This window comes from Sinohyriopsis cumingii, chromosome 13, assembly GCF_028554795.1.
Source record: "Sinohyriopsis cumingii isolate HCF-2022 chromosome 13, ASM2855479v2, whole genome shotgun sequence".
NCBI classification, from domain to species: domain Eukaryota; kingdom Metazoa; phylum Mollusca; class Bivalvia; order Unionida; family Unionidae; genus Sinohyriopsis; species Sinohyriopsis cumingii.
This window is the reverse complement of record NC_142973.1, coordinates 58,946,498-58,974,193: the sequence shown is the minus strand read 5'-3', so window position 1 is coordinate 58,974,193 and position 27,696 is coordinate 58,946,498. Positions and strand designations below refer to the sequence as shown.

Below are 27,696 nucleotides of genomic sequence, written 5' to 3'. Positions count from 1 at the left end.
TTTTGAAAGACAACTACAACAAAATTCAAAATTTTTTTTTTTTGTCTCAATATTCGGGAGTGGCAGCATAGTTAAATATTATTCGCTGTTCGTATTTCTTTGATAATGTTGATCTTATTATTTCATTTGCGACATGTTTTACTGAAGCGCGGTAAATATCGAAATATTTCGCAGCTGCATATAGCGAATGAGTGTGTGTGTGTGTGTGTGTGTGTGTGTGTGTGTGTGTGTGGTTTGGATTTTTAATGCAGCTTTAACAATTTTTCAGTCATATCACTACAATGTCTGCATTGTGACAGTTTATAGTGATGTCTAGCACTGGGGCATCATACCGCAGACATGTAGCATGATGTCCCACCCAGTCACATTATCCTGACACAAGGCCGACCAGTCCTAACACTAGCCTCTTAATGCTGAGCGTCAATCGAGGCAGCTGTTAGTACCATTTTTGTAAGTCTTTGGTTCTGACTCGGCCGGGGATCGAACCAACTACCCCCCGCATCCGAGGCGGACGCTCTAACCAAAGGCCACCGGAGCAGTATATATAATTCTATTTCTTCGCAGGTCTCAACATTTAATAAGATAACTGATTTTGCGCTCTTATCATTATCACAGGTTCATCCAAATTTACTATTCTGACTTTGCGTAATAGCCCGCAAATTATTCAAAACCTTATCGCGTTTTCTGCCGTTGATATGATCTTTCACAAGTCCATCTTCGATTACTCCGTGAAAACATTCATATATAAATCTGTGAAAAAGATATATTTTTTCCCATCACATAATATGAGATACCCATTATTACTAACGAAACACGACCGGATTTTTAGTCGACAGTTCCTAGTTACACCATCACGAGATGCCTCATAATTCTTGATGATGGGATGTTTCACAAATTCATTTTGTTCCATTTATATAATAATATTATTTGTCTGAAATGTTATTTTATGTTAGCGTGAAAATCTGGCGAGATAGTCTTCAACGTTTTTTATACCAGCGACGCTGTTGACGGCGTTATATTTTTTATCATAATATCGTTTTAGCTCTCTGCATTTTTACCACCAGTCTGCATACACAGGTGCTTTTATCCTCTAACCCCAACACAAAACTGTAAACATGGTTTTGGTCCTGGATTATCTCTTCGCACGCTTTGCCTGTGATATCCACAGAATTCATTTACGCAAGTCCGATTACAAAGAGTTCTAATAGGCCACTTACAGATATTCTTTGCTTGAATCATTATATATAAAATTCATTATGGAAGAGATTAACACTTGGATTATCCATTACAATCGTGATCCTGTTCGATTACATAACACTGGAAATATTGTAAAGTTAAGTAAAAATTGCAAACCAGGAGCGTTATCTGGTATTGACAAATGTTATTATGAACGAACATATCCCGTGACGGCAGTTGTTTACGCGATATATTCGCTTAATGATAAACCTAGCGTTGATGATCTCGTGCAGATGATGTTTTCTAGATTAAATTGTATAGCTGAGCGAGTTAAAGAACACTTCACAAACGCGATGCTTGGAAATGGTTTAACGGATCGAAGACGAGAAAAAATAAATAAATTGGCAGAAAATGTTAAAGATACCGGAGCGTCTATCAAAGACGTTGCTGAACTGGAAAAGAAATTAACATTTCAGATAAGGGTGAAGACGCTGACCGGTGAGATTTTGTACGAATCGAAATATAAAATTCTTAACTTCCATGCAAATCATTGATCATAACGCACACGCGTGGACGAACAGCATAACAATATTTCCTCGAGTTAGAACTGTTAAATTTTATAATGGTAAGATGTTCGATTTTATCAGAAATATTAGTAAAAACGATCCTGTACGTGTGTGGTTGTTTCAAAGTGAGCGATGATCAGCCTGTGCGCGGAGTTATTTCTCATAAGTCTATGAATTATAATCGGTTTGTACGATCTAACGGAGATATTTATCGTAGAGAATCTCTCCACGAGGAAATGAAAAATCTTGCACTAAAATATACAGAGGACAACGTCTTTGTCGAACAATTACTCAGTAGTTGTTTTAACGTTACGTCAGTTGCTGCTCATGTCGCTCAGAAGAAATATTCATGGAAACTAATACGGTTTTAATTTCTTAAAGATGTGCAGCTAAGCTGCGTCGAATACGGTCACGGGGATTTGTGGAATACTAAATATGAGCACAACTGCGTTATCTCAGTTGATATGGTTGCATGTTATCCTGGAAGTTTTCTTGGAGCGGGACGAGTGTTCATAGTTTCTTTAGATGGTGCGGAGACTCATGGACTCCTGAACGAATGGGTGAAAAGTATATTCCTAAGATCATTATCACTTATGAAATATACACGGTGTCGCAGGAGACATTAAAACTATTTCTTGATTGGTTATTGACTCGAAACACCGAAGTAATGATGTGTAGCGATCATGGTCAACCGCAGTCTTTTGTTAAATCATCTCCGCATGAATGGCTAAAAGAGTTCGTCGATTATTACGAAGAAATAACTAATGATTATCGAGCGCTTGATCCAGAATTAGGAGAGTTTAAGAAATGAATCAGACTACAGCCAGACAAGATTCGGTGTGAAATAATTCCGCAAACACACATAAATGATTCTCGGAATTTATCGACTCCTACTGATCTGATAGTTATAAGTAGAAAGATAGTTCGTGATAGACTTCAACAACAATTGTTCATCTTGCATAAATAAACGTTTTCAAACCTACCTGTACCATTGTGTTATCACCCAGCAGATACGCGACAACAGAATATCGATGCTGAAATTCCTGCAATTAATGACAAAAGAATCTTGTACTAAATGATAACGTTTTAGTTCCTGTGAGTGCTGTTGAGAGAGTTTTAATGACGGACAAAACTCCATGGACCTTAGAATATGCTATAATGATTAATTCGTCACAGGGATTAACTATTTCCGATACAAGTACTTGGATTGTCGATGATCGTGTTGAATGGTCAAATTTAGTTTATTTCGCAGTGTCTCGAGTCAGAAGAATGTCTCAGCTGCGGAGGGTTATCATAGACTTCACAGTAAACGATAATCAAACTACTCGCGACACTGAAGGTGTTCGCCATGATGTAGTAAGAATTTGTTTTAGCTAGCTAAAGCAATGTGACAAAAAAAGGCGACTTTGATCTCGATGCTGAATTTAACATAACACTGAAAGAGGGACAGAATAATCATTGTGGGAGCTGCAACATAGTAATGTTGTGGCAGTATTTGAGTAATAATCCAAAACAGTTTACCATGGATAGAATTTTTAGTAGTCTTGGTCAAACGCTCGAAAACGTGATGATGACCTGTCTTGACTGTAATTGATGTCGGAGCACAGGTGCACTGCTTTCACAAAAGTGAAGGCGGTGGTAATTGTGTATCCTCAGGAATTACTTGTAGTTGTTCACGTACAAATCTACGTTGAGGAGCAGTTGAATATAGTATGAAATTGCAGGTTTACCCATGGATCTTACCACGATGGAAATTGTATGTGTGGTACACTCCAAAATGGATCAGTCGCTCTTTTTGCTCTTGTTTTACCCCTTCAAGTTCACCAGGTTCATATAAATATCTGAGTCACTTTACCTACTACTGGTTGTTTTGAGAAAGAGTCATGTTGTATTGGTATATTTTTTGTAATCGCGCGGATGTGTTTCATAGAAATTGCACGGGTAATTTCAATATTTGACGCAGCTAACACACTTGGTAGTCTTGAAACTCATTCACAAGATCTCATGTCTTTCTGAACTTCATTCAGGGATATTTCCTAGGCATTTTGAAATCCAAACAATCGCTCAGCAAGTGTTCGATTCAATCGTTCAAAGATAGCCTGATCACGACGAATTACGGTATCTCCTCGTCTGATTTTGACATTATTGTTTCATCAGAACTGTTACTGCACCAAGAAATTCCTCCCCAGGTTCAACCTGTAGCAACTGTGGCCATCCTAGACCGCCACCTTGATAGGGTTCTGCTTCTTGATATCTACTTGCAACGTCAACGACAGTCAAAGCGTATTTGTATGTGCGCGATTGACGTCTACTAATTTTAATAGTATCATGTGGTAAAAACAAAATATCAGCCTGATGAACCTCATTGGGAGCACTGACATCAAAATGTGCATACTGCATTGTTTTAGGTGGTGGTAGTTAATTTGCCATATTGCCTGTCGTGCTAACCAATTTGCAGCAACAGAACGTACGTTACCCGTTGCATCAACAAGTTTACTAAATCGCTGCTCTACACCTCCAGTATACTCTTGGGCTATAAAAAAACCGATTCCACTATTAGCATAACAATCGGCCGACTAGTTACCAGCTCCTAGCACTAGTTTACCTTTCATCGCAGATCTTACCCAAAAATTAGCAAGCGATTCTCTGAGAGATTTATTTTTCACAGACTTTATCGTGTGTATCAACTTCACATCTGTAATATGTCACTGTTGAAATTGGATTTTTATACGCGACATAATGAATGTGGCACGCTTGATTCATCGCATTTATTGGATACTCTCCAGGCCTTGGTTGATTTCACTCATCGAGTCGGATATCAAGTCGAGTTTCAGGACCACATTAATTATATCCAGGAAGATGTTTTTCATTAGGATACTTAGCCCATGGAGCTCCTGGCAATTTTCCCACTGAAGCAGCTATATCTCCACCTCTTTTATTAGAGATTAATCTGTATTTGCCTGTACCACATTTTACAGACCTGTAAGCGCCTGCATTTTATTTTTTGTTATTATTGTAGTTAATCCACTTGTGGGAGTGGATGCTCTGCATCGAACACAATATAAATCCATATTATTTATTATCTTTGTACAACATGAATATCATTGATTTCTCAGCGATACGAAATCAAGAGACAATCAAGCATCATGCAGCGCTACCAAATTCTATCATTTTCCTTTTTCGTAGGAAGCTTTATTATCGTGATAAAACCCTCCTAAAAAGTTGTAGGTTTACCCTCCCTGCTGCTAGTGTCGTCTTATGTCATAGGTGACAAATGTAAGGCCCAAACACAAGACCTTACATGCCTTACTCATCAAGAAATGAAGTATCCGCGATATGTTTCTGTTAGGTAGATAACATTTCATCAAACAAATTATCATTATTTCATTTCTAAAGATCAATTTTATACAATTTTGTATACTATTAATATGTATTTTTGTAAGAAATAAAAAATGTCACAAGTGTGGCCAAAATCTCAACACAGGTTTTGCTTTTAGAAGTAAGATGTCCCCACTAAGCGAACTGACAGCTTCCCCTCATACTTCCCTACGAGTCCGTTGTGCTTTTATTTTCGAATAAAATATTGTTAGTGCTTGTGTAGTTGTTATTTGAGACCATTAAAAGCATTTGGTGTATGATTAAAACACTTTGTTCTTTTACATTTGCTTCAAACTAAACATTTTTTTTAAATACACATAATTTTGTGAGTTTTAATTTAATGACTGGTCTTATGAAGTTTCGTTCACCGTATCTGGGGGACAACTTTTGCGCTGTATTCTCTACATTGGTATTCTCTAGATCGGTATTGGGTGCAGTTATCTGAATTATATTTAGCGCATATTCCTAAATTCATATGTACGCAATTGTATTACATTTGTGAGAATGAATTACGGAACAGAAACCATTCTTATTTATGAAATTCAGCTATTCAGAACACTAGCGATTGCAATATTAAAAAGTTTTAAAATATGAAATTACTTTCAAATCCCTTTTTACAACTTGCTTTATTCTAAAATCATTTACTTAAGATATATATATTGACAGTAAACGCTGGTTATAAAGAAATCACTTTCCAGATGATTCAAATATACTGTCCCCGGGCGTATTCTAGATACATCTATTCAATTTTCTGATAACCAGTTAGCCAGACTAAATCCATGTCTTATGATGGATTATTAATGTTTACTGTGGTTAAAACTGGTTCCCTTGACGAGCTATATCTCAGTGATTTTTCCTTCTTTTTATAGGTATCATTGCCTGTAGACAGGTTTAACATATTTTCGCCTGCCACGTGCAAAGGTGAGAGAATTTTTTTTGCATTCATATCACGAAAAAAACTGCCTACACTTCAACAGTGCTGTTACCTGCAATAACAAAATACACGGTTGCATCACTTAATTTTATTGCGTAGTAAATGTTTTATAATATATATTGTGCTTTCTTACATTATACCCATTTTCTGACAACTTCGTTTTTTTAAATTCAAAATGTTGCTCAAAATTAAGCATATTTAGGAATAAATCCGAAACATCCCTTTACATGAAGTGTTACACATGTCATCACCTTAATCCATCATTGTATCAAATGTCGCATCATGCAGAAAGGTTTGCATAGACAGGTTCATTAAAGTTAGATTCTTTATAAAGTGTGTTTGAAATATCTGTCGCAGGCAAATATGGCTTTAACAAACGGCTCCTGACAGACGGGCTAAATCTGAATGGAGTCAAAATTGACACGTCTTTAGGAAGTGTAGGTGTAAACGCAAGTAAGGACGGTGTCGGAATAAATGGCCACGTTGATGCCGGACTTCTGGGATCTGCCAGTGGAAATGTTAATGTTGACAGCAGCGGAAAGGTCAGTGGAAGTGCAAACGGACAGGTGCATGTCGGAGGTGTTGACGCCAATGGAAATATCAATGTTGACCAAAACGGACAAGTGTCTGGAAGTGCCAGCGGAACAGTTGGGGTTGGGTCTACCACAGCGAGCGGCAATACACAGTTTGGTCCCGATGGAACAAGTGCCTCAGGAAATGTTAATTTAGGGGGAAGCAGTATCGGGGGCAGCGTCAATGTTGGAAAAGATGGGCAAGTCACGGGTGGGTTAAACGGAAATGCCAACCTTGCAGGTCTAGGAAATGTACAAGGAAACGTTAATTTTGGACCAGGAGGTCAAGTAACAGGCGGAGTCTCTGGAAGCACAGATCTAGGAGGTTTTGGAAATATTCAAAGTAACGTTAATTTCGGACCAGGTGGTCAGGTGTCAGGTGGAGCCTCTGGAAATGTTAACTTCGGAAATCTTGGAAACTTTGGAGGAGGTATCAATGTGGGAACAGGCGGACAGGTCACGGGCGGACTGAATGGAAGCGCAAATATTGGAGGTATGGGAAATGTTGGCGGAAATGTAAATTTTGGTCCAAATGGTCAGGTAACAGGTCAGGTCAGTGGAAATGCAAACTTTGGAAATTCTGGAAGCTTAGGAGGTAGTGTTAATTTTGGACCGAATGGACAGGTTTCAGGCAGTGGTACTGGAACCGCAAACTTTGGAAACTTCGGATCTGCCACTGGAAATGTAAACGTTGATCCAAATGGACAGATTTCAGGTGGAGCTTCAGGTACAGCAAATTTTGGAAACTGGGGATCTGCAACTGGAAATGTAAACGTTGATTCAAATGGACAGGTTTCGGGTGGGGCTTCAGGTACAGCAAATTTTGGAGACTGGGGATCTGCAACTGGAAATGTAAACGTTGATTCAAATGGACGGGTTTCAGGTGGGGCTTCCGGCACAGCAAATTTTGGAAACTTCGGATCTGCAACTGGAAATATAAACGTTGATCCAAATGGACAGGTTTCGGGTGGAGCTTCAGGTACAGCAAATTTTGGAAACTTCGGATCTGCCACTGGAAATGTAAACTTTGGACCAAACGGACAGGTTTCGGGTGGGGCTTCAGGCACAGCAAATTTTGGAAACTTTGGATCTGCCACCGGAAATATAAACGTTGATCCAAATGGACAGGTTTCAGGTGGAGCTTCAGGCACAGCAAATTTTGGAAACTTCGGATCTGCCACTGGAAATGTAAACTTTGGACCAAACGGACAGGTTTCGGGTGGGGCTTCAGGCACAGCAAATTTTGGAAACTTCGGATCTGCCACTGGAAATGTAAACGTTGATCCAAATGGACAGGTTTCGGGTGGGGCTTCAGGTACAGCAAATTTTGGAAACTTCGGATCTGCCACTGGAAATGTAAACTTTGGACCAAACGGACAGGTTTCTGGTGGGGCTTCAGGTACAGCAAATTTTGGAAACCTTGGATCTGCCACTGGAAATGTAAACGTGGATCCAAATGGACATGTGAGTGGAGGAGGAAGTGGTACACTAAATTTTGGCAACCTTGGATCTATGAACGGAAATTTTAACATGGGAGCGGGAGGTCAACCTAGTGGTTCACTTAGTGCAAACCTAGGAGGCGTGAATTTAAATTTGGGTATTGGTGGCGGCAGCGCAGGCAGTGGAAGCGCTGGTAGCAGTGGATCAGGAAGTGGAAGTGGCTCTAGTAGCGGAATGTCCAGCGGAGGATCCGGATCTGGAGATGGGGCGCAGTCAGGAAGTGGAAGTGGCATGCCAAATTTCCAAAACCCAGCCGCTTTAATGAGTAGCCTTGCGTCTGGAGGAAGTAAGTATCGTGTCATATAATTCTAAACTGACTCTTTATGTGAAGATTCGGACAATATTAACAGTAGATCCTTAAATATCCTAACCTCACCTGAATTGTCAGTTGATTCGTAGATTTAAGTCACATGAGTATACCCCGAAGGTATCGATTTTGTATAGGCTTCACCCAAACTGATATGTACCATTAATGCCGTATTTGTTCCCCTAGGATTCAATTAGAAGTTTTTCTATTACAGCTGAATAAAATTACGCATTTTCTCAGCCATATAGAGCATATCTCTTTCTTGAAAACATTTTCGCCTTCTCTCACAACATACGAGTCCGAAAAGAATGTGCGACAAAATATAATAAGCACGTTATGCTCACAGAAGACAAGCAAATTTATTCATAATTGATGCATCTGACATGAGCAATTCAAGTAATATTTTAATGATTAATGTGCAAAATTATTCATACAATTTATAAATGTTAGTATATGCATAATTCTTCTTTCCAGAGTCCGGTACTGGTTACAACCCTGTCACATTCTTCCAACAAGGTACGCACCTTTCAATATTGTCACAAAGTGTGACAGCAAATACATTGTTCACGTGTTACTGTCCATTTCATGTAACTTAATTAAGTTAGGAATAGCTTTACATCTAGAAGCATTATTTATATAACGAAAGCAATTGTAGAAATTATATTCATGAATAATATTTTTTAAAGGACATCTTTCAGCGAGCAGGAAATGGAGGTAACTATCTATGTCAATGTCATACAGTTGTCAAAGTCATCGTAGAGAATTAATCTATCAACAGTAGAACGAATCTTATGTAAAATTTCAGGAACATGATTCCACCAGACCAGAACAATGATTTCAATATAAACAGATTTTAGAGACGAATTACCGCCCACTCAGATGGCGTCACAGAGTATTCAGTTCTACAATAATTGGTCAACCTTTTACTTTCTTGTTTACGAGGGATATAGCGTAAATCAGTAGTCATTGAAAACGCCTTGCTGTTGACGGGATATAGGATGTAAGTCAGTAGTGAAATAATATTATTTTTGACAGGAAAATAAGATTACCTCAATTTATGTTGTTGTACCCTCTCTCTCTCTTAAGTCGCGATATCTCAGTTTGTATAACATTGGCCTAGTAACCAAATGGTTGAAGGTTAGGTACCTGGGGTGGTCTGCCTCTGTATGTGATATGGAAAGGCTTTTTGCTACCATTCCCTCGGCATGTTATAAGCAAAAATGTTTTAAGAGTGCAGTCAAAACCAGACAAAATTTGTCGCTCTCTCTCTCTGTGTCTCTCTCTCTCAAAGGTGTTGGGACAATCTGTATTTGGATGTTCACGTGTGCATGCACTCACAGAGGCTGCTTCCGGAACATGAAAACTGTGTTTTTATTAAAGAAATTGAAATATTGATCATTTAACAAACAGTTCATACATCATCTTGAGACACGTTGGTTCTAAAGAGCTTTAACCCATTTTCATCTGCAATTAAACATGAACTAATAAATGCATTGCATTTAAATATTACCTGCATTGTATTTAATTTGCCTCTAAAAAAATCAGAAATCTGCTTTTCTCCAGAATATTCACTTACTTTTTGTGTGTAATTTCTTTATTTTTCATCCTTAAGATTTTATTTTTTAATTAGTTTCTTCTTTCTACATACACATTAATTTCAGATTATCGCTATTATTTATATGGCTTCTCAGTTCTTGAGTTACTGGGTCCTATTACCTAAAACAAATAAAACATGCTAATGGCTAGACTACTAATTTTACAATTTGAGGCACGTGCATAGAACGAGTGGCAGGAAGTGACAAATACAGACTCGTAAAATTAGTTCTGATTGTATCCCTATCAAAAATATATCTGGCATCAAGATATTCACAGAAGTGATGTCATTTTTGTTTAAGAAATTTGTCTTTCAAAACAATGTGGATATATCTGTGGTATCACAATCTCTTGTCTCCAACCTAGAGTTTATCACACATAGTTTTATAAGTTTTTATAAACAAAGTTATTGGTCCTGATCTTCCGGATATCTCGCATAATTATGTTTTAAACACTGAATTATGTACACTGTATTTTTCCTTAAAATATATTTACTTGGAAATTTTCCCTTTAACATCCCCACACACCCTACCTTCGAAATTTCTTTATCGTTTTAATCAGAAATATTATCACTGAAACAAAATTATAAATAGCAATTACGCAGAAAGCAGAAGTAAATAGTATCCAGAGCACTAACTGTAGTCTTCAAAACTTTAAGATCCGAGTAATTGATTTATTTTGTCCTTAAAAGTCTTCAAAACTTTAGGATCTAAGTCATTGACTCATCTCGTCCATAAAAATCTTCAAAACTTTAGGATCTAAGTCTTTGACTCATTTCGTACGTACAAGTCCTCAAAACTTTATGATCTAAGTTATTGACTCATTTCGTATGTACAAGTCTTTAAAACTTTAGGTTCTAAGTCATTGACTCATTTAGTCCATAAAAATCTTCAAAACTTAAGGATCTAAGTCATTTGACCCATTTCGTACGCACAATTCTTCAAACCTTTAGGATATAAGTCACTGGCTCATTTCGTACGTACAAGTCTTCAAAACTTTAGAGTCAAAGTCATTTGACCCATTTCGTACGTAAAAGTTTTCAAAACATTAGGATCTAAGTCAATGACTCATTTCGCACGTACAAGTCTGCAAGATTTTACGATCTAATTCACTGACTCATTTCGTCCATAAAAATATTCAAAACTTTAGGATCTAAGTCATTGATTCATTTCGTACATAGAAATCTTCAAAACCTTAGGATCTAAGTCATTGACTCATTTCGTACGTACAAGTCTCCAAAGCTTTAGGATCTGAGTCATTGACTCATTTCGCCCGTAAACGTCTTCAGCACATTAGTATGTGAGTCACTGACACATTGCGTCCGAAAAAAATCTTCAAAACTTTAAGATCTGTGTTATTGACTTATTTCATCCTTAAACGTCTTCATCGTAACATTATATTCGACTTATACCGTCATTTAGGCTTGGAAAGGAGCTTGATGTGTTTTGCAAGCAAATTTAGAAGAAAAAAACATATGGCAGTAAGTCTTCATTTTTATGAAAATTACGTTCGCTAAAATATGTTCTTTTTTTTTTAATGATAGTGAATTTGAATGCATTTTTTTTCTACCAATGCCTGTAGAGCAACGCCATAGTTGTTAAGAAATACGTAGCTTTTCTTTTTCTGATTCTTTTTTCCTTAGCAGCAGAATGGGCGAACAGACCACTTGCTGGAAGGTCCACTTTTGAAAAATAAAGCTTCCTATGAAAAATGAAAATAAAAGGTCAATAACATCAAACTGAAGCCTTTAACTTGAACAGAGAGTTCTCTGACTGGGTTGGTTTAATTTTTTACTTTATCTTTGTCATTCGTGTTTTTCGAAATTTTGTTTACCCACCGTGACATATATTTATGGTCGCACCCTCTCTGCTGCTATAAATGTGTGCGTAATTAAATCATTATTATATCAATAATGGAATCTTACACTAGTAGATTCGCTCGAGAAAGACTAGAAGCAATTAGAAGATATCTTCATGTGTGTGATGCTCTCAAACAAAAACTGCAAGAATGTCAAGAAGCATAAGTTGAATATGCAGAAGATAAATAACAATTTGTTAACCTGTTACGAAGGTTACCGAAAGAGTTGCCGAAGCTACTGAAGGTCTTCTTTCTAACGTTAAAATAAACTGCTGAGCAAACTGCAAAATTAGCAAGAAGAACTAAACAGACAAAAAAGTTTTAAAGAGATATACCAACTGAAACAGCGGTCGCCCAACCTCCGCATGCTCCTCAACCAGAACTTAAAGTTGCTGTTGGTGAAGAACCGAAACCAAAACCAAAAACAACAAAGAAAAGAAAGAGTTTAATCAATTAATAAATTTACTGAAAGAGGTATTGCTTTAATAAGAGAGACTAAAGAACTATATAAAGTTTGTGTAGACTGTTACGCAGAACGAAATAATTATTTAAAACCTGATTATGGTAAAGGTGTATCTTTTGAACAATGGCGTAAATGGGTATTTCGTGTACATGATAAAATTCAAGCACGATGTGAAAGGTTTAATGAATATTTACAACAATCAGATGAATATCTTGTTATTAAGCAATTACAAAATATTCAAAGACAAGTATTACCTTCTAAGCCAGAAATTCCTCAACCACGACAACAATCTCCTCAGCCACAAATTTCTCAAGAAAGTAATTTTAAAAAAAAAACGATTATACACAATGCTCAACATCGACCTGTAATAGCTAGGGTAGTAAATTCGCGATTACCAACGTATAAAGCAATCCGCGCAGATGGACTAGGTGTTGTTATTATGGGTTCATTTAGAAGGATGGCTCCAAAAGCCGTACAGATTGCGAAACAATCAGGCATGAAGGCTATTGAAGCAACTGGCGACAAAGCATTACGTTCTGTTGGTAATCTTGCTGCTAAAGCATTTTCATCAATCAAAGAAAGATTAGCACGATTAGTACGAAGAAAAACACAACCAGTAAAATTACCCAGCACTGAAGTTATGCCTGCAAATATCAGTAAATAATAAATGAAGCTGCAAATCAAAACCTAGCAGAGTTGGTTAATATACCCCAGTCAGAAAAAAAGAAAAAAATATAACGGCAAGTTTAATAGCAGGAAGTGGTCATCGTTTTAGATAATAAAATGTTCAAGCGTATATCCGCTCCAGCGTTTGATATGGACACACCAGTTCTTAAAGATGAATCTATACGCGATTATCAATATTATTCTTATTACGCACGTGTACCAAATCAGCGTGATCGAATCGAATTACAAGTTCAAGATGCAAGCAGATATGTTTTACCTGCTGAAGCGTTTATTGAAGTTAAAGGTAGACTTATGAAAGCAGCTGATACAGCGTACGGATGTTTAGATCGACCCGGTTTTCTTAATAATGGTGTTGTGGCATTATTCAACAGTGCTATATACATGATTGACGGAGAAAAAAAATTGAATCATGTCTCGAAAATGTTGATGTTGCAGCAACAATACTTGGTCTTGCAAGATATTCAGACGATTGTTCAAGGTCAGCTGGTCCGTCAATGGTGTTTGCAAAGGATACCACTGATGAGCCTGGGAGTAATAACGTAATGCTAAATGCAGCTGGAACTGAATTGCATCGATGAACGAAAATTTCAGCTTTTGATTTTCCGCACGTAGATCAATGTTAAATGGAGAAGAAACTTTTTCATGTAAAATTCCATTATCAACTATATATGGATTTTGTAGAAATGTTAGAAAAGTTATATTTGGAGTTAATTACACTGTGGTACTTGTAAGAAAAGCCACTGACAATGATGCAATCTGGCGATCCAACGCGGTTAATGCATGTAAAGTAATACTAACAAAACTGTCACTGTAGATGCTGGTAATGACTCCATCGCTTGCTGAAGAAGAAAAACTTGAATGAATTCAGGTGGTAAATCATTTTTATCGTGGTTGACAATGACAACAGATAGCGTTCAAAGTAATGCGGCTGGTTTATTTACATGGCAAATAGCAACACAGCAAGGAGCTTTTGCACCAAGACATGTTTTTGCTTTTCAGCAAAATGGTAGAATAGATTCACAGGAACGAAAACTAATGGTATTTGACACTTTTGGAGTTTCTGAAGTTGTTTTGAGGATAAATGGAAAATGCAAGATTGTTGGATGAGGACGGCAATGATATTATTAAATTTATTACTGATATTGATGAAGCACCATCCGTAGATGACCTTGATGGATTTATTAATAATTTAGTAGTATATGACGATGTAATGCTGAACAAACGATCAAAGTCAGCTAGAATATTTTCTCTAGGCAGACACAAAAACACTGATGTTATATATGTTACTTAGCGATATACACAAATACCTAAAGTGATCAGAGATAACCGCAATATTTTAGCTGTGTTTAATAGAGTCGATACACATACTCTGCGAAACATTCAGCAGACTTGGTGTTCAGGAGACATGGGCATGATTACGTTCAGAAACTTCTTTTCAAAAGCACAATCGAACCCACGTGGATTTATAACAATAAATTTACACGATCCTCGATCATAATATCGTAAAGGAATTGATAAAATCTTTGGTTGAGAGATTAATATAATAATGATATAATTACTCACACATTTATAGCAGCAGAGAGGGTGCGACCACAAATAAGTGTCACGGTGGGTAAACAAACTGTTGAAAAACACGAACGACAAAGATAAAGTAACAAAATAAAATAACCCAATTAGAGAAACTCTCGGTTTTGGTTAGAGGCTTCAGTTTGACGTTATTGATCTTTTATTTTCATTTTTCGTAGGAAGCTTTATTTTTCAAAAACGGACCTTCCAGCAAGTGGTCAGTTTACCCTCTCTGTTGCTTCCTTGCAGATATTTATGCCGCTGTCTTTTTCAATTTGTTTCAACAACTTCAATTTTAGCCAGCCGATATTCCATGCTAGTTTAACACATAAGTTGACTAAAATATCCAGTACCGTCATAAATGTAGTAGACGTACAATATAAATGACATACAGCCTGATTTGCTTGTGCTGTCGCCCGATGCTACGAACGGAAGTAATTCACTTCGACACCAAGATGATCCATCTATGCCTAGGTTTGTCAAGCCATTCCTAGAAGTGACAGTATCTTGTTTATGGTTACACTTGTGACATTCGACCAGCCATTTGTTTGAATGCATCGATAGTTAAGGTTCGCGAAATTTGCATAAAATAATGTTTGCACTATCGAATGGTTACTTTTCAACAATATCATTTTCACCATCATCATCTCTCTCTCTCTCACCAACACCCACACCCATATATATATATATATATATATATATATATATATATATATATATATATAGAGAGAGAGAGAGAGAGAGAGAGAGAGAGAGAGAGAGAGAGAAATTATTTATATGATCAGATTATAACCAGAGTGCGTACATTTAACAGTGTGATGAAGAATTGATGATGTAACTAAGTGTCTATTAAAAGATCCTTATTTTCTTTCAAAATTGGTTGATTTTGATACAAATAGACAGACGGACAGACACAAACCGAAAGCGGGACTGAACGATATATATATATATATATATATATATATATATATATATATATATATATATATATATTTAGAGAGAGAGAGTGAGAGAGAGAGATTCACACAAGAATAGACGTTGCTCGATTGATTGATTGATCAACGGCTGACTGTATGGAAAAAAACTAGATACGCTGATGCATGTATGTGTACATTGAGGTCTTCTAATTTGTAACTGCATACGTTTGTTTTGATTTGCAGCTGGTGTAGATCAATTTTTGCAAATGATGCAACAGAAAGGTAAGAAAACATGATGACTTGACATTTTGCTTCTCTCTCTCTCTCTCTCTCTCTCTCTCTCTCTCTGTGAATTTATTCAAATCCTGATTATCAAAAGCAGAAGCTGGTAGGCATATAACAGTATATAAAAATTTAAATAACATTAATTTTTACCTTTGCTTTAGAAACACAGAACAAAGAAAACTTTTTGGTAAATATATTTGTCGTGCATGGTAAAAGCATATAATAAATGAATTTTAGATAACCATGCAAATACCTGCGAAATAAAATATCCACGGATGGACAAATAATTTTATATAACAAATGTATGAATTGCATTACAGCTTATTTGCACCATTCAAAATAGCTAATAAATCACTGCATATATTACTATGTAAAGGCCAATATTACACAGCTGTCTAAAATTATCAGCACATACGAAGTGGACGGACTTTATAAACACTGGGGGTGTATCTTTAATATTTCTTGATGTATTTCTCTTTTCCTTGTATGACGGGCATTCAGAAGAAATGAAATGCATCTTGAACGGCATTCATTCTGAATAACTGGCATTCTAATTAGAAATGAAATGCATCTTGAGCGGCTTTCATACAGTATAACTAACATACTAAAAGGAAATAAAATGCATGCATAACGGCATTCACGTTGCAAACTTTAAAGCTGAACATTGCCTTTCTCCACTGGGTTTAGACCAGTTGTTGCAAGAAAACAATTAGTATTAACATTTTTATAACAAAATTTTAAGATATCCAACAATGGTTTCTGCAAATAACAATGAATTATTATAAGTCCTCATTAAAATACATGTAAAAGAAAACACTTGCTCATTTCACTAAACTGCAAATTTACATCATTAATAAAACGATCTCTAAATCTTTGTCTGATAAGAGTAAACAATTCCTTATTATTAAATATTAACTGTGCAGTTAAAAATATTTCACATATGTTATCTGCAATACAGTGGTGTCAGATCACTTGTATTAAACAACGTTAATTTGACCTCCAGATTAAAAGACAACTCTTAAGAGTTATTTGGGGCGGTTTGGGGGCTCAAATAGGGACTCTATCATTTTGAAATGGGCCAGTTTGAAGCTGTATGGGAATTTAATGTTCACAATGTATGGAACGTTTAACATTAGGATGACCCTCTAGGGCCCATTGGAGGTATTATGATTAAGGATGGATCCCTAAGAAGCCTTGTAGAACGTTTTATCATTAGCGATGAGCCACTACGGTGTCCTGTAGAACGTTTTATCATTAGCAATCGGTCACTACGGAACCCTATAGAACGCTTTATCATTAGCAGTGATCTACGAAGAAGTCCTGTATAATGTTTTATCATTAAAAATGGGTCACTACGGAGTCCTGTTGAACGTTTTATCATAAACGGTGGGGCACCCCGGAGTCCTGTAGAACGTTTGACAATTATCAATTGGCCACCATGGAGCCCTGTAGAACGTTTGACCATTATCAATGGGCCACCATAGAGTCCTGTAGAACGTTTGACCATTATCAATGGGCCACCATAGAGTCCTGTAGAACATTTAACCATTATCTATTGGCCACCATGGAGCCCTGTAGAACGTTTAATCATTAGCGATGTGCCACTCCCGTGCCATGTAGAAAGTTTTATCAAAAGCGATGGCGATATATATAACGAATGCAAAGCATATGGCGAATAACAGCCGTTTTAAGTGCACTGGATTCAGCAAGGGATCACGTGTGTCAGGGATTGATTAAGATAAATGCAATAAACTGACAACGAACAGTACAAAACTAGTATCTAACTTCGCCTGAGCGCTTTAGTCTCTTAATGAATATTTTCAAAGGCAAATACAAAACACGGACAAGACAAACAAATAAAACAGAAAAACCTTTGCGTTTGAAAAACTTCACTTGACTATTTCTACATAAATTAAACCTTTAAATATATTATAATTCAACTAGTTTATTTCAACGTGTTGCGGATGCTGAAAAGTATTGACCTAGAAATCGACGAGCCATAACATCTGATATTTTATGTAATTTTATGTAAGCGCAAATAATATCCGGATATTTAATTGTTATAGTAGTAATTATAGGCTATTGGGTGACCAATAGGCAAATTTAGAGAATTATGTAAAAGAAAATGTGTCGGATGCAAAAAGAGAATTGCATTTGTGCATGGCTGTCTTATTTTAGTCCTCTTAGTTTAAACCGCTTGGTTTCAATATTCTAAGGCGGCGTATCCAGTAAGATTCTTTTTCTTTCCAAAGTTTCGGAACTCCAGCTGGGGTTGTGAGCAATTGCAATAAGTGTTATATCACTGAAAGTGTGACCAGGGGAGGAGAAGTGTTCTGCGACCGGGCTTCTGTACGGCTTCTTTGTCATCCAGTCAGATCTATGAAATTTGATCCTTTTATATAGCTTTTCAGTATCTCCGACATACTGAAGGCTACATATCTTACATGCGATTAGATAAATTGCATTCTCTGTTTACCATGTTTTGTTTGTACCGTGTATGTTTAGTTTTTCTCTAGTCACTGTGCTAGAAAATGTCCTGGTCTCTATAATATGTTGACAGGTTTTGCACCTTTTATCGCCACAGGGGCCAGACTGACTAGAGTAGTCTTGATTAGTGATTGGCGTTAGCTTCGCCATGACTAGGATGCCCTTGAGATTTTTTTGGTCTCCGGTAGGCTACTACAGGTTTGTTCGGGAGGATTAATTCTAGTACGTCAGATGATGCCACGATGGGCCATTGTTTCCCGGTGCTTGTACCTACTTTGGGGTTGTCTGGATGGTAGGTCATGATAAATGGTATCCTATCAGCCTTTTCCCTCTCTACATATTTTATTAGGTCATTACGGTTTGTTTGTTTAGCCTTTTAGGTTGCCTCTGCAATCAGATCTTTGTCGTATCCTCGGTAAATTAAATGTTTAGATAACTCTTCGGACCTTTTAAGGAATGTTTCATCGTCGGAGCAAATTCTGCGTATCCTCAGTGCCTGGCTATATGGGATGTTCCTAATGCATTATTTTGGATGACAGCTGGTTTGGAGGATATACTGGTGTTTGTCGGTTGGTTTCGAGTAGATGTCTATATGGAGTTTGTTTCCTACCAGTCTGGTTGTTGTGTCCAGAATTGTTTCCATTTTAAATCTTCGAAAAAGGTGACTTTCAGAAAATTTCGAACTACAGTCTACATTTACATAGACAAATTTAAGAATTTAAGTCCCATTTTCCCGCGGAGAAGGCGACAACGTTCATTGCAGACGAATTTTAGTCTCTTTTATTCGAGTTGAAACGGCATTTTTCCCATCGTCCATGACAGTTAGAAATCTCAGATTTGGATCGAATGAAGCCAATCTGCAGAATTAACACCTTCTAGGTCACATGAAATCGAGACAATTCTCTTGCTATACCTTAAAAGTTTAGTCACAAAGTAAAACTCCTTTTCAAAGAGTGTATTTTCCAGACGGAGAAATGATTAACACCAAACTTATTTCGATGATATTGCCAATATAAATGGATTTCTTAGACGAAGTTACTTTTGCGAAAAATGCGACATAGGCTTTAACGAGAGAGAACAGCGTGTACAGTGTTGTGTACCTTTAAAACATTGTGTTACAGCTGACAAAGACGTAACAGTTCCACCACCCACCCACCCCAAAAACAAGTATTTCTGAAATACTTGTAGTGTTTCCAGAAAGGGGACTGAATGTTTCGTACGAATTCGAGAGACTGGCATATTTTTATTTCCATGAAACAAACCATGTCATCATTAGTGTTGCATTCTGCGAAATATCACCGAACATGACGAAATTCGTAGATAATCAGAACAGGAAAATGAATTAGGATTTTCCAGTCAACTTTATCTATTTTGACATTGAAGGTTCCCGAAACCTAGGTATTCGCATTGCTAATGTTTGTATCGCTCATAGGGCTTGCATCGGTGTATTCAACAGAGTCCATTTCATCACTGTCAATATGTTATCGGGTGGACAAAACATTTATTTCATGGAACCATTACTCTTTCCAATTTCGGTCACTTGGGTCCTGTTTTCCACTGACAAGACGTAGATCGTTACTGCAATTTTCACCCATACTCTACAGCGATCGCTCAGAATTTGTCGAGTTTTAATTGTCAGTTTAATTAGAAAAACTTGCCAAAAAAGAAACCGAATCTCTGCAAATCACCATGAACAGAGCTAAATCATTTACATGAAAATAGTAACAGTACAATTTCAAAACGCATAGTGTTACGCACAATACAATGGCCCAGGAGCAATTTGAACAGAGAAGTGAAAAGTGTTATACGTATGGTTGATGGCTTGCTCTTCTAACACTTTTGATTTCAAGAAAAAATGCCAGAGTATTATCAGCCTGATAATGACTTTGATACAGTCATTTATCAAGCACACTCGTCTCAATCCTTTGAAGGAAGTGTATACCATTGCCAAACCTGTAGGTTAGTGAACTGAATCAACATTAACTCCCAGAGCCATCTTGCCCCAACGTAGCAATCAATGAGCCGTAGGTTATTTTTCCACAAAGCATTTAGATGGTGACAGTGCTTATAGGAAAATCACGACAGCATGCCAGAAATAGTGGAAATATGAAGATTAGCCATTCCTTCGTTGATGGTTATGATTTGCAGAATCCACAAATCGAAATTCAAGGATATCTGTTGTACTGATCTGACGGCGATCTGAAATATTCGCATGCATGGCTAAGCAAAGAAGGACTGTACAGAAAAAAAACTTATCAATGATGCCCAAAGCTAACGTGTGGTGGAAATATGGGAGCACATACGAGTGACGTCTGAAAACAAGGTAAGATAACGGTGTGTTGGACATCAAATCTTTAAATCCTCGCGACAGTTTATTTGGGAGACTGAAGTATGCAACAACTTTGATGTACAAGGCAGACGAGATATAAAGGGAAAACAATCAGATATATTGATGCTTGTTCATTTTACTCCTTGGTATGTTAATATAGTCATTTTCAAACCATCCGTCCCGAATTTTTAACAAAGTAAATGTGGAAGACATACGCCATTATATGAATCGAATCAAACGAATTGTTCTTCCACCCACGGATTTGTACCATCCTGTGTTGTCACGCCAATTTGATGTTTGCATCATGCATTAAGAGTGCTGAAACGTGGCATGAACACGAACCCAATCGAAAAAATAATTAATTGCGGACTTTCACAGGAGCGTCTTGAGTGTGAAATTGTGTCATGTTCTTGATCATGAGTACCAATTGGTAAACGTGAAATAAATTTTGCATTTTCCTACAAAGAAAAGTACTAACGTGATGGATCGAATTAAGACATTTCATTGCAGGATAGGTGAATGAGAGTTTCAAATTTAAATAAGAGACTAGCGGCTATCCATCATGGAGCTACACCAAAGAAGAGAAAGTCAAATTGAAGCAATGGTACCAATCGGTGGAAGGCATCGAATTGGAACACGTGGAAATCAACGAAGGAAGACATGGCTTCAAGAGCGTAAAACTGTGATATTGCCAGTCGGTTAAATGCGTTCAGAGCAAAGTGACTGAAATTCCTAGAAGGACCCCGTCCCGAAACTGTAGCTAAATCAGGATTTGCATATGTGGGAGGAGAGACAACGAACAGTTATTAATGTACCGTTAAACTCCACCATGGGAATATATATATATATATATATATATATATATATATATATATATATATATATATATATATATATATATATATATATATATATATTCAGCTTATGAAGACCTGAGTAGTCTCCAAAACTGTCACTGTGATTATGTATATTTCATTTGCATTGTTTGTTGGGTTTTTTTTAAATTCATTATACAATATAGGTAATGTCAGATTGTATTTTGTTGCTGACCTTGTCCAAAGTCAAGTTCATTGTCTACCTGACCAGAATCATTGATTTTCTTAAATTTCTGTGAACAACTAATACATAGCCAATATTTTCCCTAACAGTGTGCTTTTAATATTTGGATCATTATCAATGGCTGTAAACATATTTATTTTAGTCTAAGTCAAGGACAATATGTTTATAATGTTCTGTATTATACTGTTAGAATCGACTTTGTCTAATTATAGTTTGAATTGTTCTGGAAATGAACTTTTGTCCTGCATCCTGACTATTTTTGTGTCTTAGTTTCTTTTACACAATCTTGTTTATCTAGAAATTATTAATTCCTGATTATCATTTGACGCAAAAATCGGTCTTATTGTCGTGTTCAGTGTTTGATTTGAGCTGGATTTTATTTTTTCAAATTATTTATTCACTGGAGCTACAAAGTGCTCATAATTTATATTCTTGGACAGAGACATTAATGGGTAATTATAGTGAATTCAGAAAAGTTCATCTTGGATTATACTTTTGTGAGTCATCAAAAGACTGTTGGCAAACCATCACAATTTAGACTATTGTTACATTAGTACATTCAAGACTACATATACAACAAGACCATCGGCTCTGGATCTTATTTCGAACACCAATAAAATTTAATTAGAACTTTATTCATTAGGACCGATGATATAATGTTTTGGACTCTTTGAGATTTAATTCGCATTACTGTAAGTTGTTTTTATATTTTCACTTATTATTCTAGGGAAATTATTTTGTTTACAGATGTTGTTGGTCTTCGCTCTTTTCTAATACTTATTTTAAGACCATATGATCGTGATATTATGTTCACTGTATTCATTTGATAATCCCAGACAATGCCATGAACTCTTTTTCTTGACGTGACACCGACAATATAACATAGATAACCCTTGCTATTGTCATGCAATAAAAAGGCTTGTGGGGAAAATATTATCTCGTGATACTGGATAGCATGAAGCTTGCATTCAGAATGAACCTTTGATGTTGCGAAACTACACTGACAGCTGTTTGGTATTTATTAAAGTGATACGCAAAGAACAGTTACATCCTAAACATCATCGATGTTGTTTTGTTTTTTTGGGGGGTGGGGGTGGGGGTAGGGTGTGGATGTTGTGGTAAGCAGGGATTACCTCGAAAATGTACAAAAGGCCAGACGTTAGTAAACTGTGAATACGTTAAAGCACTTTCGATGCCACGACTTCTGCATGTAGTATTGCACCGAATTCCGTGGGATGGCTCCATTAAAAGATTAACGGCTTAAAGGATTATAGAGTTCTTTTAGAAAAATCACTCCGTATGACGACACGCTGGTGAATCTGGGACGATGACAACCATCGATATAAAAACATGTCTGTTCACGACAAAATCATTTTCTTTAAAAGTCGTACGATTTGTGATAAATACTCAATCTACCCCTGTGTCAAGACAATATTCGTCGCATTTCGCCCACAGTTCACATTTGCCACGAAATATGGGTCGCTAGTAATTTGCACAAAAATACTTTACATTGGAATGATTTTACTTGACTGAAAAAGTCTTGAACTTTATTCTGGAACAAGAGACCTTTTGACTGTTACATACTTACCCATCTGTACCCTTGCATTAAGAACCTATACAGATTGTATTGTGACCTAAGGAAAAAAAAGGCTGTTTTGTAATCGCTGAAATATTGTGTTCTTGTTATATTCTGTATAACCTGTCGTATGTGACCTTGTTGCTGTTGTTGTGGGGTTTAACGCCATTTTTCAGCACGATAGGCTATACATGGCGGCCAGTATTAATGGTGGAGGAAGAACCCGGAAAACCCCGGAAAGAACCACCGACCCACGAGAAGCTACTGGCAATCTTACTCACATGCCCACATTGGCTGAATCTTAGACTCGAACCGCCGCAGACAGAGGTGAGATGGCAGTGATCCGTAACGAAGAGCGCTTTAGACCACTCGGCCACTCGGGGCCCCCCGTATGTGACCTGTTTGCTCTCATAATTCTAATACTCTATGGTCATGACTGCATCCTCGATTCTTAAAGTGATTAACAAAGGTCAGATCGTAAACATGGATAAGTATTGTATCTATGTCATCCTTTTAACATGATTATTGCTAAACCTGCGATTCAGGGGATGCGGGAGGTAGCGGGTTCGAACCCCGGCCGAGTCATACCAAAGACTTCTAACAAATGGTATTAGCAGCTGCCTCGCTTAGCGCTCAGCATTATGAGGTTAGTCTTATGACTGGTCGGTCTGGTGTCAGGATAATGTGACTGAGTGGGACATGATGCCACATGTCTGCGGCAGGCCTCAGTGCTAGACATTACTAAAAACTGCCACGTTGCACATATCGTAGCGACATAACTGAAAGATTGATAAAGCTCCGTTTAAAAGAAAATCCAAATCCAATCCAAATCACCTGTGATTCAGGTACAACCGTATTTGTCAAACGTTTTATTGAACAACACACCTCTTTTTCGATCGTCCTCCACAAAGCATGATTTGGTGTACAAAGAGTGGCAATAGGTTTATTCGTTACTGAAAGAAAGTAAAGAAGAACACATTTCTTTTGTATAGGCCAATCTTCGCGAAGGCGACTGGATCGTAACTGATTCTATTCAAACTCGTATCGTCATCCTCTATGATGTGTTAGTTAAAGATACGCGAGATGCAAAAGAAATTAAATTTATGTTTAAACGAAAAGGACACCATCGCAATATGCGCAGCATTTTCATTACACAAAACTTATTTCAGCAAAGTCCATCGTACCATCTGTTTCAGTGCCCATTATGTAGTATGTTGTTTAAAGTCCCGGGACAAATCTCGGGTACAGGGCTTGGTTAAACAACAAGGATCACGTGGCTTTATTATGCCTATGACGATACTACCAAAATTAGGAGAGTGATGGCAATCATCCTCATTTTACCATCTTCCTCTCCGTAATCCAGCGCATTATAATGGGAAGGTAAGAGAGGGTTTGCAGCGCACATGCCCTGGATGTTTGGCCACTAAGGAAGGTGTTAACACTAAAAATAGCATGTTTAAATGCAACTCGTTATTCTACAAGAGAATTTCATCCTTATGGTCAAAAGCTTTATCTGCTGTGTGCATGTCTTTGTTTTTATATGTTTGACAACGATAAAGCAACAATTTTTAAAATCACATTCCGTCTGTCGATCTATGTGATGGGCCGTGTATGGTAAATAGGTGTCAGTGATGTAATCGTATACCCTCTCACTCTCTTGTATATGATAGTATGTGTGTGTGACAGTGTGCGGCTATGCGTGAGTGACCCTAGACTATACTCCTGTCTTCTGTATGTATGATTTTATGTTCGATGCTATATAGGTGATTTACGTCTGTCTTGTTCTTTATATGTCTGAGTAAAGGCGTTAGTCCTCAATAACCTATTTTCTACTTTGTTTTCATCCCACATTTGTTTGTATACGTTTGTTGCATGTTTAGAACGACCGATAGTCTTTCCAACTAAGGTGGTGTTTTTAATTACATTGGTGTTATAGACTGTCAAGACGAATGCGGGTTTGATCAACTCGATACAATTCTTAGTGTTTACAACTTACCTAGGGACAACTCTAGTAGCATTATCTTGTTCAATTTTGCATCGGACCCTGATGTACTAATGTTAAAAGTTCCATATGACCCCAAGGAGTACCACCCTTTAAAATTCCTTTAGGGCTTCAGAGTGATCCAGTGTTAAGTTCCGGAAGAGCCCCAAAGTACTTCCAGTATTTAAATTCCCGTTGGGCCCAAGATTGTTTTGCATCTCGTAATCATCCTGATTTTCTGATGATGGACGGTGAATTACTGGATTTTCTGAGAGGAATAATTTTTATATTTCACTTAAGTGAAACAGTATAAAATATAGTATTTTGTTCACTGGCTTTCAACAGACACAGATAACATTATAATATAAAAATCGAAATGATTCTGAGATGTTTACGTAGTCAAGTGGTAAATATGGTCGCCTAAAATTAAAGCCCACTCGAATTCGATAACAAGAAAGCTCGAATTGCTTATTTTTCGTAATGTTCTAATTTACTTGAATTTTGAAGGAGAATTGTTACTGTTTATATTTTATGTGCGAATATTAAAAAAAAAAAACACATTAGAACATGTATGGTAAACCGCTGACATCGCAAGAGATGCAGTAAAATATTTGCTCCTTCAATCTATTATAAAATGCATCTTGTTAAAGCGTAAAATTAAATAAAAAAGTGTGCTTACATTGAGTGGATAGTGGATATATCTCATCTCGAAGGTGAAATACTTAGGTAATTTCCCCAACAGAAAAGTTTTGATATTTTAGATAAGATAAAATGTATCGTCTTATAGATAAAATAAGAATTATCGTCTTATACATAAGAACATATTCTTTATCGACTATTTTTTATTCGTCGTTAACACGTTAAACTATTTTCACCGAGTCATTGTGATTTTTTTTATAAGTAGCCGCATACAAGATCATCGCTAAAGATTTGACTGATGTTTTAAAGACTAATATAATTGAAATTAATGTCCGGAACTAATTCTTGTAAAAAAACAAAAATACCTAAAGCATAGTTACTTAAAAAGAATATATGCCTATCATACGTACTTATTTAACTGTCATATCTGTGTAAATAACACATCCTTTATGCTTTTGTTATGTTTGATATTTTTTAATTTATTTTTCAGGGAGATAGTGAGGTCAGTGTATGGCAGGCTTAGGCACGCATAAGATCCGTGTGAAATAAATATTTATTTGAACTTGTTTTGCGTTTACAAGCATTTTATTTGACCTTGTTGGCGTTAACCTGCAGTTCAGTTTTTGTCTCATGGTGTTAGTATTTCCATCTGTATGTCCTTGACTTAAAAATTAATTTTCACAAAGAAACAAAAAGTAAATAGAATATTTAAGAAATGGTCTAAAATGAGTTTTGAACGGTCATGAATTGAAAGCATCACTAAAATTCAGAACAAACCGTCTAAAAATCAAGTTTAACCAAATATGTCACTGGTTCGAACTCCGGCAGAGTCATACCAAAGATTTATAAAAATGGCAGCATCGCTTGGCTCTCAGCATTAAGAGGCTACTGGTCAGCTTTGTGTCAGGATAATGTGACTGGTGGGACATGATGCTACATGGCTGCGATATGATGTCTCAGTGCTAGACATCACTAAAAACTGCCACACTGCAGACACCGTAGCGATATGACTTAAATTGTTAACGCTACGCTAAAAATCGAAATCACACACACTTAACTGCAACCACTGTAGATTTATGTGTTCCCCGAATTTTTCATTCCTATGATTTCATTTAATTCGTCCATATTTGGAATGGAAAAGCGGTTCAACATATTATCGCGAGATAACTCCAGTGGAAGTTTTTTTGCGGAAAGAAGAAATTTAGATTCTTTCAGAATTTCATGATGATAAGGGGAAGACTACCCGCGAGGAACCACCAACGTTTCCGGAGCCAGCGGGAAATCGCTATGGGCGTGGTAAAGCTCGTCTGGATACTCCAGATCATTTTCAGTGAAGTACTATATGGTTTCTGTTGCTCTTATAATCATGTACCTGTTGTGAATGTCTACATCTGCTGGATCGATCCACTAAAATTCACCAGCCATAAGGAATATTGACGCAAAGATAAATGCTTTTAAGTTGTTTGATAGGCCAAGATTGTAATCGCCATTTTTCGGTTCGTTTAAACGAATGTATCGGTGGCTTTTCGTGGATACTCCACCACGGATTTTATGTTGCACAAACAGATGCTGCTCAGTATCGGTGAGCAATTCCAACCCCACCTTGATTTTTGACAGCAGCTTACGAGAAGTAGGGCGTAGAGTCGAGATTGTACACACGCAATGCTGTATTACGAAACGCCTCAAAGACATCCACGAGGAGTAGCACATCCGTATGCAGATACAGATCATGTTACTTGCCATGATTTTTACAAGCTAACGCGGATTGGACATTGTTTGCATGTGCGTAGTCCTTAGCGACAATACTTTCGCGAGAACGCGATG

The 27,696-nt window shown here is 37.0% G+C and overlaps 1 protein-coding gene across 2 annotated transcripts in view; it reads left to right on the top strand.

Moving 5' to 3' along the window:
- LOC149785659 (uncharacterized) overlaps window positions 1-26,410 on the top strand; it is a 47,597-nt gene extending 21,187 nt beyond the window's left edge. For both annotated transcript variants that reach the window (XM_089931230.1, XM_089931229.1), the window contains exons 3-7: window positions 5,990-6,041; window positions 6,412-8,412; window positions 8,908-8,949; window positions 15,760-15,798; window positions 26,363-26,410. In XM_089931230.1, coding sequence (XP_089787356.1) covers window positions 5,990-6,041; window positions 6,412-8,412; window positions 8,908-8,949; window positions 15,760-15,798; window positions 26,363-26,370 — 2,142 coding nt within the window. In that variant the 3' untranslated portion in view covers window positions 26,371-26,410. The remainder of the gene's footprint in view (window positions 1-5,989; window positions 6,042-6,411; window positions 8,413-8,907; window positions 8,950-15,759; window positions 15,799-26,362) is intronic.
- Window positions 26,411-27,696: the final 1,286 nt, after the last annotated feature.